General features: G+C 39.5%; 1 protein-coding gene across 1 annotated transcript in view; it reads right to left on the reverse strand.

Annotated features, from left to right (window-relative positions):
• Positions 1-12,876, reverse strand: part of CNTNAP2 (contactin associated protein 2) — a 2,725,119-nt gene that overhangs the window by 472,046 nt on the left and 2,240,197 nt on the right. Inside the window, exon 15 of the mRNA XM_072652434.1 lies at positions 9,164-9,291. Within this exon, the coding sequence (XP_072508535.1) occupies positions 9,164-9,291 (128 nt within the window). The remainder of the gene's footprint in view (positions 1-9,163; positions 9,292-12,876) is intronic.

Consider the following 12,876-nt stretch of genomic DNA (forward strand, 5'->3'; position numbering starts at 1 on the left):
CCTGCTGCTTCGCAGCTGTTCAGGTGCCTGTAGAAGTTGAAGTGGGGCTGCAGCATTAAATAAAAAGAATCCAGGTTAATGGTTTCCCCTCATATAAATCTCTTCACTTTTTTCTCTTTTACCATCAACCAAAAAACTTTCAGAACTGAGAAAAGTGATGGCAATAATTAGAAGTAAGTGACTTTCTGCTCTCAAAACCCCAGTCCCTTATGTTAGGAATTATCTATAGGGTTTTCCAGATGGCTGGTATCACTGTAGGGGTAAAATTGGGCATTCCGATATTGTTATCGTCTCTCTTGCAGATGATTAGAAGGGGCCAAGGCTAGAGATCCATTCCAAAGCTTTCCTTTTGTGCTTCAGTATCTGTCTTGATTATTGGACCTGGCCAAGAATGTTTATATTAAAAAGATAGTGTATTAATTGCTATAAAATTAGAAGGGATTTTTCAAAAAGCCTTGCCAAAACTCCCTCATTTTACAAATGAAGAAGCTGAGGTTCCAAGAAGTTAGATGACTTTCCCAGTGTCACACGGGTAGTAAGAGAGAGGCAAGATTTGAACTCAAGTCCTCTGACTGCAAATCCACATCTATGATGTCACTTCATGGATGTTTCTGTATGCTTTATTTATCAGAAACTAACAACCATTTCACTGTTCTAAACCTAAATTTCTGCATTGGTTATATTAGATGAGGAGTGCGATCTTGCGACCTCAAGGCCAAAGGTGACCCTCTAGGTCCTCAACTGCAGCCCTTTGAATGAGTCCAAACTTCACAGAACAAATCCCCTTAATAAAAGAATTTGTTCTGTAAAACTTGGACTCAGTCAAAAGGCTACACTCAAGGACCAAGAAGGCTACCTGTGGTCTTGAGGCTGCAGGTTCCCCATCCCTGTATTAAATGATAACATTTACCAATCAATCAACAAACACATATTACATTCCCATGTACTGTACTTGTCACTGGAGATACAAATTCAAAGAATGAAACAATCTTCCCTCTTGAAAATCTTACAAGATGAAGGGCAGGCATGTTCAGTCCTATTCTGATCCCTCAACAAGACAGGAGAGTGATCCTTGCCTCTCAAAGGCTATCTGTATCAGTGAAGCACCACCTCTAGAAGATCTACCAAACTAGAAGGGCCTCCAGCTTCAGCACAGGTTTAATGATGAACTATCTATCTGTTGCCTAGCTACTTTTGGAGAGTCTTATTAAGAGGCTGAAGTACAATGGATCTTTCAGCCAAGGGAACTTTTATGGACCATGTGCTAATTTTAGATGATCAGTAAACTCCATCAGTGGATGGAGTACCTATAGTGACAAAAATTACATATTCTTTGCATTAGAATTAAATTACATAATCTGCAACTTCCCTTCTAGTCCGTAAAGTTTAAGATTCTCTGAGTTCCCATCTCTTGTTTTGGGTTTTAATAAAGGGGCTATAGCTGAGGCCAGAAAGCTTTGAATCTTAGGCAAAGATCTAGTCCTCTCCTGAACAGGGCCTTGGATTCAGTCCTCATATTTCATCTTGGGCTATTACTAGTAGGTTGGGACCACAAGTGAGTACAGTCCAACTTCTGGGGAACCAGATCTCATGAATGAACTCACTACTATCACCCTCCTCCCCTTCCCCATCACCAGGTGCTTTGTGTTTTGAAAGGGAACACTGACCCACCACCAACTGTCATCATCATAGTTCCCTGTAATATATTATCAAACCAACTAGTGCTAATGGCTGGCAAATGTGCACTTTATGCTCTCCAAATATGAAGCCAAAGCTTCTTTCCCCTACTATCTCTTCTCTTTCTCTTATCTCTGGCTAATTCAATCCTATCACTTCCCCATACATTTCCTTTTCTGACTTTCTTTTCCATGATGCCCTCTGGAACCACCTACTGAGCATCAATAAACTTTTTTTCATCTTTAATATCTTCATTTCACATTTTCTTTACAGAAATTTGGTCCTCCGAGGAAGACCACAAGCCTGAATGATCCTGCCAATGTCAGTTGCTCCTTCTCTCAAGTCCTTGAACATTCAGAAGCAGAAGAAATGAGGGAGCATGTTTCTTGCTCCTCAATGCTTCTTCCTAAACCCTCCATCTACCACCATCATTCAGCTACTTTGTCCTCTTTTGAGGTTCATTCCATCCATGTATATGACTTCATGTGGATCCTTGGGGTTATCATCTGCCTACCTTACTCCTTGTTCAGAACCTGGTTCGGAACTTTCTTTTATACTATAACCCCTATCATTATATTAAAGCATTTCATGATACATTCCATGGTGATATCTTCTCAGCAATAAACATACTGGCTGTCTAATTCCTAAACTCCAAGGAAGAGAATTGATTTGAGAATTTGTCAGACTTGCACTCCTGGAAAAGGGGGAAATTTAACAGAAGGTTGCTTTTATTTCAGTCATGCCTGACTCTTTGTGATCCTATCTGGAGGTTTTCTTGAGAAAGATACTGGAGTGGTTTGCCTTTGCCTTCTCCAGTTCCTTTTACAGATAAGAAACTGATGCAGAATTAAGTGACTTATCCAGGATCACACATTTATTTGAGGTTGCATTTGAACTCAGGTTTTCCTGACTCCAGGTCAAATGCTTTATTCACTTTGCCACCTATGTGCCCTAGTGGAAGGTAGCAAGCAGCTGCAAAGTAATTATGAATGCCTGGTTGGCAGGAGGGAAAAGCCATCCCACCTCTGAGGCTTACCTATGCCGATAAGTCACTTAAGTTTCTTCAGTCTCAGTTTTCTATTCTGTTACAGGGTGTGGACTAGATGGTAAATGAAGTCCTTTCTGGATTTAGCATTATTGTGCTATGATCTATTAAGAAATATTTCTCCTCCTTTAGAATTCTGGGGCTAATACTACTTCCTCTGGAAGAAAAGGAAAAAAAAAAGGGCTGACTTGCTACTAACAGATTAAAGTTATGAATAGTTTTATTCTTATTGTCACTTCCCAGATAAGGTAATCCCTTTTATTTCCCGTCATACGTGAGAGCATGGATAGAATGCGAGGGCCTTAAGGTGAGAGACGGCTCCACTTTTGTCTTTGTATCTCTAGGACTTGCTTAACACAAGGCTTGGCACATCGAAGATGTTTTATGATGACACCGATTATGATTAAATTCCCACAGCAATGCATTTAAATTCCCCTTTCCGTTCTTTAGTCTTTCCACATCATTTTTTATCTCCGACCTTTGAATCAATCTTCCTTGAACTGCTTTGACAGTTTTTTTTATAGTTGCCTTTTTGAATCACTTCCAAAATCCTGAGTAGTGGAATCTGCATACTGAAAACTCTGTGAAACTAGGATTTTGCCTGCTGGTGTTTTGCAGTCAGCAAAAGCTTCATAGGTTTCACAGTTCTTCTTACTGTGGGCATTTCCTCTACAATTTTTCCCTTGATAACCTCATCAACTCTCATGGGTTTAATTATTTTCTCTATGTAGATGATCCCCAAATCTATATATCCAGTCCCTTGTCTCTCCCTGGAGCTTTAGTCCCAAGTCAACAATTGCCTGTTAGACATTTCAAACTAGATGTCCCAGAGATGTCATGAACTCAACATGTCTAAAACTGAATTCACTATCAGTCTGGATCCTTTCTTTTTACAAATGTCCTTATTTCTGTCAAAGGGCCCCATAGACTTTTAGTCCCCCATTTCATCATCTTGACATTATCCTGGATTCTTCATTCTCCCTCACCGCACATATCTCCCACATCCAATCCCTTCTCTCCACTCAGAGTTATCATCTTCTTTAAATCATTCTTTACCTCCCACCTCAATTACTACCTTCATTACCTCCCACATCTTAATTAGTGTCCCAGCCTTAAGTCTCTCCCTACTCCAGTCCTTCCTGTATACATTGCTGCCAAAGTAATTTCTGTAATCACATATCTGACAATATGACTCCCCTACTTAACCACCTCCAATGACTTTCCATATCCTCTAGAATGAAATATAGATTCTTCTTTTTATGTTTTAAAGCTTTTCCTGGAACATAGTAGGCACTTAATACTTTTTGATTCTTGAACTGTTTTCCTGTCCTGATGCTGTCTGGCTTTGTTTCAAAATGTTTTCTAATAATATGTTTTCCAGGCGAAAGCCTCGCAGTCAGATGTCAATGAATCAGAATCCTTGCCTATTTTAATTCTAACAGTTTTTTCAAGACCCCCCCCCCCCCCCCCAGACAGATAATGTACTGGTAGAAGTAGTTGAGTTATACTTTAGAGACTAAAGCTACAACATGTCATGTATTAACTGTTCTATAGCTGTTGAACATTTACTATTTGAAATCAGTAGCTGTCAGAGCTGAGAAGAGAGGTAAACAAAACAGAGAGTGCAACTTTTTGACAGAACTTTTTATAAATATACCTGTATTCAATTTTCGAAAATTTCACTCCCCACGTTATTTTGTGATAAGTCGAATCTCATGTGTCTACCAATCAAGAAAGAAAGCAGTCAGGGTTTAATGTTTCCATTCAAAGGTAAAACACAGGATATACTTCTCCAACCCTGTCTAGAGTTCATAGTGCGTTTTCCTGCTCTGATTGTTTAACAGTAACACAGTCCAAGTGAAAACTCAATGCAAAGTTTAACGCCTTCCTGCAAGAATGTTAATCTACTCCTGGGCAACTTAGTTTTCACCCCATCAGATTACCTCAGCCTCCAAATAGCTCTTGTTTATTATTAAATAGGCATGTTTTGTCCAAGAAGGGGCTTTGTAAATCCACCTGCCTTTTTTTTTTTTTTTGTCTTTACTAACCTTTCACTGCTGACCCTGCTTTCAGTTTCATTTAAATTTGAGGTTTCCATCTGAACCTGTTTGCAAAGAAAAGGCAAGGGCACGCCAATGTCCCAAAGGTATATGGGAAGTGCAGCCAAGCTGAGTGGAACTCACTGATTTGCCTTACCATTTGGATCATAAGGGTCTATGGGTTCAGATGTATCAAACTAAAAATGAAACTCAGCAGGCATGATGAAATCAACTGAAACCACTGAAACGGTTGGGCAGAGGCCCCCAAATGGTTTCATTCTTCAGGATGCCCGGCTAGATTTGGGGCCTTAAATCTCTATAGTCCCTTCTCATAGCTTCTTTAGATACTTGTACAGAAGGAGGCATTTCTAGACCAGACATATTTCTTTTACGGTCGATTTAGACATCAGAGACTTAGCTAAATATTATCAAGGAAAGTTAATCCCAGAAACAACAAAATGTCCTGTCACACTGAGAAATACTCATGAAATCACCTTTGTGACATTCACTTTAGGATACAAAGCTGGAGGAGGGGGATGGGGTAGGATACAGGAAGGGAAAAGAGTAAGCCTTCATATAAGCCTTCTACATGTCAGGCACTGTACTGAGTGCTTTTGACAGATACTTTGAACCTCACAACAATCCTTCCATTTAGGTGCTGTTAATAGCCTCATTTTATAATTGAGGAAACAGAGGCAAATTGAGGGTAATTGACTTACCTAGGATCACTTAGTTAATACGTGTCTGAAGCTACATTTAAACTTAGGTCTTCCTAACTCCAGCCTCAGCATTGTATGTACTGTGCCAGATGGCAAAGCATAACTTGTTAGAGGTAGAAGGAGCCTTAAAATCATCTGAGAGACCCAAAGAACAAATCTAGACATTCCAAGAGCTAGGACTAGAACCTTTAACCTATACTTGTATTTCAACTTGGGGTTGAAGAGGATATCATGAATAACATTTCTGACTTTGTCCAATTTCTGTTTAAGTGCTGTATATTTCCTTTCGGTCCAGTAGCTTCTGCAATCAAACTGCTTTTTGGTTTTTAAAGCCCTGCTTAACCTGGCCCCTTCCTCATTTTGCAGTTCTACAAATTATGCGGATCTCTTGACATTGGTCTTCTTGACAGACTCCCCCTGGCCTTCCTCACAGGAGATGCTCCATCTCTTAACTCAGAGTACTCCGCTGACTGTCTCTTTTGTCTGGAACTCTCAGCCTTCTCATCTGTACCTCCTCACTTTGCTAGTTTCCTTCAAGTCTCAGCTAAAGAATCCTTTCTCAGTACTCCTTAATGCAAATGCCTTTCCCCTGAAACTATCTCCAATTTATCTTGTATATATTTTATTTGTACACAGCTGTTGACATGTTGTATTCCGCCATTAGACTGTGAGCTCCTTGAGAGTAGGGACTGTTTTCTGCCTTTCTTTGTACACTGCCTGGCACATACTAAGTAATTAATATATGCCTGTTGACCAGCTGGTACCTTCTAGAGAGAAGAGAGTTTGAGGTAGAAAAAGGTGAGTGGCCATAATTTTTACAAAAGTGTATATGTGTATGTGTGTGCATGTGTGTATGCATACACACATTCCTACATATATGTGTATAGGTAGATATCCAAATGTGTATGTCACAAAATATATGTTATTCTTATTTTCAAGAACTGTAATGCAGATCTGTGGAATTCTTCAATTTTCATCAGTTATTTCTAGGCAACTATCACCTATTTAGAAGCTAATCTCAAAATTAGAAAGTATATATGAGAAACCTGCTGATTTGCTGCATCCACATACACTGTATGTGGCATAAATATTAAGTAATGAGAATGATGACTCTATGTCAAACCAAAAATAAGTCCATTTCATTCCTTTATAGCCACATGATACAGACATGTCCAGATCTATGAAGTATGCATTGATCACTTCACTTGTGTACTATAGTATTCACAAATAGTAACTCTGCTCCAAATGAACATGAATTTTATTTATTTAGCTGGGTAACGCTTGTTATTTGAAAAGTCCGTACTTTGTCTTTATTCATTTGTATAACAGCCTTTTTTTTTTTCTGCACAAACCCTTGCCCTCAAGTAACAATCTCTAGTATTTGTCTTTGAATGTGCTCTCCGTGTATGTAAAGGCAATAGCATCATATTATAAGTCTTGCAAAAGGCTACCTTCTATCCTAGATCACACTAATTTGAGGAGGTTGCCTTTTTTCTTGTTCTAAATGGAAAATAAGAGAAAAATAACACAACCTCCACCCCTCCTTTGCATTAGGAACATTGCGGATGAGTTGGAAGATATTTCAGAGGCCAAGTACTCTAACTAGTACTTGGAAAGGAATCCCTTCTCTGATATGACCAACAAATAGCCATCCAACCATTGTTCAAAGGCCTTCATTCAGAGATATAATCCATTTCTGGTGCAGGCCATTCCACATTTAGACCAATTTAATGACTGGGAAATATTTCCTTACGTTGTTTCCCTTTCTTTGTATCTCAAGCACAAGCACAAAGTAAGTGCTTGGTCAATGTTTATTGAGTAATATAGTAAATTTTACCCGTTTTGTAATTTTAACTCATTGTTCTTAATTCTGTCCTCTGGGACCAAGTAGAAGAATTTAAATCTCTTTTCCATATCCTAGCCATTCAAGGCCTTAAGGAGAGTGAATAGGAACTCCCTAAGTCTTTTCTCCAAAATATCTCCAGTTTTCTGAACTTCTCATCACACAGAATGAACTTGAGGCCCTTCACCATCCTGGTTCTTTCCAATGGAATCCAGGTTTATTCTTCTTCTAAAATTGTACTTCCCAGAAAGGAAAATGGGATTTTACACATACAACTCTACTAGGACAGAGTAGACTGGGAGCAACACCTTCCCAATCCTGCACAATATATCTCTTTTGGTACAGTCTAAGGTTGCAATAGTTTGCTTTAAATGGTTCCAGAGCTGATAATTATAAGCTCTCAAGTCCATGTCATTGTCTTCCTTGGGAAACTTCTCTGAGTGCATATGATAAGAAGGTGCTAAATAGTTCTAACTCTACCATGATTTACAGAAGTAGGAGTTATATCCTTTTTAAACGATGATTTCTTTTAGGAGGAATCAAGTGAGAGACATTGTTATCTTTACCCCTTCCCTATGAGCAACATAGGAAGCAGTCAGGGCTTTACTGACTAGAGCTGAGGAAATGGAGGGGGTTTGCCTGAAGTCTCTTGGGTTACCACTCATTTGTGGAAACAAGGCCTAGGTTTCCTCATGCCCAGTTTGGTGACCTTCGGTCAATATCTCTCATGTGCCCATTATTCTTAGCAAGGCCACATGTTAATCAGTGGTACATTTCTATAATTTCCAATATTGGAGGAGCCTGAGAGCAGGATTGTTTGATTTCTGGAGTTCTGAGCTGCAATAAATTTGGCACCAATATAGTGAGCCCGTTCAAGGTCAGGGAAAGACTTACCAGGACGCTTAAGAGGGAAATAACTGACCCAGGTTGAATATAGAAGGTCAAAGTTTCTATCCCAATCAGCTGCAGGATCAAGCTCTAACTGACCATTACATATCTAGCCTGAACCAGAGAGGGAAACCCAATCTCTTAAAAAAATGTTTCACAGGTATATACTGGAGAAAGAAAGCTCAGGACACTCCTGGTAGATTCCCTAAGGCAATCTTTGTCATCTTTTCTCTCCTAATGTATATAAAGCACAGTGAAGGGTATCAAAGAACATTAAGTCCTAATGGTAGCCTTAATTAGGCAGGACTTCCATCATTCTAACTCCCTTCCCTCCCACTTAGGACTCAAGAAAGAGCCCCAAGTTCCTCTTTGCACAGCTAATTCTGAAAGCAGAGATAGTTAAGGAAACAATCTTTGGTTTACAAGGTGTCATCAAGTACTGATGATGATGAAATTTGATAGCAATAATGTCAAACTTTACATGGCCATAATCCAAGTTTGCAGTGATACATTAAGCCATAATACTGCTATTTATACCACCATAAACTTGGTTTATGGTGGTATAAATAGGGCCGCTAATGGTATTAACAGCAGCCCTCAATGGCATCACAGCTGTAGAGTACTGCATTTATACTATTAGCATGCCTATTTATATCACCATAAACTTAGGTAGTCAAGGTTGCTACATATACAATACAAGAAAGATTAATAGGCATATTTTATTCCCAAATCTGGGCCCCTGTGCTAGAGATTTTACGGCCACCTCCCTACACCCCACGTATCTATTCAGTTCTTCATTCAGCTCTGTGAGGGAACTAACTTACGAGGTTTCCAGCAGAACTCGAGGACAAGAGTACACCCATATTTCAAGATACCCTGAGAAGCCTAGAAATACAGAGCTGCAAGGCCATAAGAAGAAAGCATTCTCCAAACAGCTGTTTAACCAACTTACGGTCTCCTTGGCAGCGTACAGGGCCCACAGTCAGTTTGGCTTCAGATCCCGGTCGGTCAATGTCACTAATTACCACCTGGCTCACAGGCAAATGATCTTTGTAGGATAACAAGCCAACATCCTTTCTCCTGAATCAAAAAGGGAGAGAGAGAGAGAGAGAGAGAGAGAGAGAGAGAGAGAGAGAGAGAGAGAGAGAGAGAGAGAGAGAGAGAGAAAGAGAGAGAAAGAGAGAGAAAGAGAGATGAGATTAAAACCATGGGTTGGGTTAGCCATGTGAGTCTTCCAATGATTGCTCAATTTTCCAGAGGTTCACTGGAAACACCAGAGCTCCTTCCTCTGTGTACTAGCCTGTAGAACATCTGATAGGAGTATAGAAAAAGAGTTGGAATGGACTTGCCCAGGGTCACAAATACCTTTTAAGTATCTTAGGTGTGATATGAACCCCAGTGTTCCGGACTCCAAACCCAGTGTTTTATCACTGTTCTATGCTGCCCCTTTCTAATTTCATCATAGGAGATCTTGCAGTTAACAAAAAATGGGGGGGAATTACTAAATCTAATTCTGAAAATATGCACAAATTGTATTCCCTCTAATATTTTTAAACTTCTCATCTAATCACCATGCTACATAAGCAATAAGCCATGAAGCTCACTGACACATGAACAGAGTTGGGCATTGTAATAAAATAAAACTTAAAACTGAGCTAATTAGATGCACACTTGGGCACACATACTAAGTAGTTTATGTAAATAAATGTAGTTACCATTACTCTTACAATGCCAGACTGAGAACTCTGGGGATCCCCTGAGGAAGGGAATGGACAGGGAAATGAGAAAGTTTCTCTGGGAATTTCAAGGTGCCCAGAGCTGGACCATATCTCCAATACGTTTCAGCCTCACTGTGTTTCTAGTAAATGGGTACCCTGTTACCTGCACTTGGCAGAAGAAGCTGAGATAGAGCAAATGGTGGAGTCCTACAACAGACTGGGCGAAAGGTGGAACACAGCAATCTCCTTTTCTATCTTTCCCCCATCTCCCCACCCCATTGTCGTCACCAAGAATGAAAGAGGTCATCAATGAGACAATCTGACCTCAGATATTACATATTGGAGATGGAATGAAAAGCTCCAATCAAACATTCCCTTTAACAAAGGAGTGGGTTAGAAGCCACACATGCTCTCTTTTCCCCCCTCCCCTAAGAAACTCCAATCAGGTCCTAGGTTACCTATTGATTTAGGGGTCCCAGAGCAGTTTTTAGTTCTTCCCAGTTTTCCACAGTCCTAACATAATGTGAACTTTTTTTCCCCCTGGTTGGAAGGAATGGGGGAGAGATCCATGAATACTGCTTTTCCTTTTATAGATAAGCTGTACAAAGACTGAGTCAACAAGGTGAAATAGTTTACCATAAGAATAACTTAAAAAGGCAGAGCTGATCTAGTCAAGTTCCACCCTCTGACAAGATCTGTAACCTCCCAGTGCCCTTGGCAACTCTCTAGGACTGTAGGTTGGAGAGAGGATGTTTCTGTGCCCAGAGAGATGTAGTTCCTCCTTGGGAACTTCATATGTGGAAGAAATCACAGGATAGGTTTTTTTTTTTTAATTTAAGCTATAAAATGGCTTACTTCTTCTCTTTCTTAAACCTGTAGAAAGTTCCTTCCTTGGCTGTCTACTTGTCTATTCCCCTATGCCCTCCCCACCACAGCTTACCCATTAGTGGTCTAGGGTCAACTAAGGCCTCTACCTCTATCCTTTTCAGAAGGATCTTAGACTCTATTTGCATCATCATTCCCAAGTCAAGTGAATTGAGAACACCGCTTGGGTCAGCTTGCTCTGGTTGCAACAATCATTGCTTATGCCCCTGGCTTGAGTGATTTAAGTAAAGCTCTTCTGCCTGTCTACCTCCTCCCAACTTCTTCCCCTCCTCCAAAAAAAATTCTTACACAACACTTTCTGAAATTGTCAGACAGGCAGGGAGAGGAAAGGAGAGAGCAGAGAAGTTAGATATCATGAGATAGATCTGTTGGATATTTTTCAGAAGTGGGTCTTGCTGGGGCTACCTAAGACAAAGTTGTGACTTGTTATAAGGGTTGTTTTTTGCTGCAGCTGCATTATATATACATATATATATATATATATATAATATCTAGGGTCACAGAGATAGTAAGGATTTGATGCTGGATTTGAACTCAAGCTCAACATTCTATCCATTGTGCTACCTAGCACCTCAGGTCAGCTGTAGGAGAGAAATCTTCTAAAAAAGAATCAAAATGAAGTCTTAAAAGTTACATATACATCTATCTATCTATCTATCTATCTATCTATCTATCTATCTATCTATCTATCTGTCTGTCTGTCTGTCTGTCTGTCTGTCTGTCTGTCTGTCTATCTATCTATCTATCTGTCTATCATCTATGTATCATCTATCTATCTATATCTAGCTATCTACCTCTAATTGCATCTACCATTCTTGTATCTAGTGCCAAATTTGAAATTATACATAGAATGGTATTGTGAAGACCAAACCGTATGTATAATAATAATGGTGCCATAAAGTTTGCAAAACACTTGAATAAATTATCTCATTTGATCTGCACAACAACCTTCTAAGACATATGTTACCAGCATTATTACCCCCAATTAAAGGTGAGGAAACTGAGGTTCTCAGAATGTCAAGTGACTTGCTCAGAGTCATGTGGCTAGTAAATGGCTGAGACAGTGTTTGAACCTAGGTTTTCATAACTTCAAGTTCAATGGTCTAGCCACTGTATAACACTACCTGTCATGGAGGAAAAGAATAGCAATTTCTTTGAAGGAAGGCAAAATTAAGGTCTAATATGACTAAGAGATTAACCTCACATTCCTTAGTGAGTGCATGATGGGGTGGGGCATGTTTGTGAGGAGAGAACTCAGATTTCTTTTCTTAAGTGCTAAGAGTTCATTAGCTGTCCTGATGACCATGAAAACACACTGTCTCCCATGCCAGAATACAGATGAACTCTAGTTGTAGCCAATGAGAACTAGTGTGCCTCTACTAAACTTCTGATGCTTTTATGTTGCCTCACTGGGCTTTCTTTTTACCACTTTTAAAGTAAAAAGGGTTTTTTTGACCAAAATGAGAGCTGGGATCAAGCAGGAACCAGCTGTGATCATTGTTGACTTTACTTCTTCCTATAAGATTGTGGGGCATCAAGTCCTCAGGTTCAAATCAATGCCTATAGAAATTGACTGCAAACTGTGCCCTTTTGTTATGTTTATGACCATTTTATACGACTCTCAAGGAGGAAAAAACCAACAACAAAAATCTCACAGTATCTAAATTAAGCCCTTGGAGTTTCCCAAAGTTGAGTGGTAAGGCCAATATCTTTCAAGACAGACTTTAATATAGACCTTTAACATGGACTTTAAAGATGTTGCTTTTTGATTGAGACCCTGTTGCTGGCTCCCTCTAAAAATTGATAACTACTTTCAGTTATCTAACAAGAAATCTCCACTATCTTTTTTTTTTTTGGTTTTGCTTCCTTCAGGGTTTAGTTAATGTGTGTTTGTCCTTTGTGCCAAAGAAGATCATGCCATCAGAGAAATGATGACATGACTTGAACTTGACTTTATTTTGAGTGAGGGAGGGTGCCAATCTCTAAAGGAAGTCCTTTCAGATCCCCTCAGCAGTCATAGCATCGTAGCTGTAAAGTTATAAGCAATCTTAGAAGTCATTTA

This window comes from Notamacropus eugenii, chromosome 3 (assembly GCF_028372415.1).
Source record: "Notamacropus eugenii isolate mMacEug1 chromosome 3, mMacEug1.pri_v2, whole genome shotgun sequence".
Classification (NCBI taxonomy): domain Eukaryota; kingdom Metazoa; phylum Chordata; class Mammalia; order Diprotodontia; family Macropodidae; genus Notamacropus; species Notamacropus eugenii.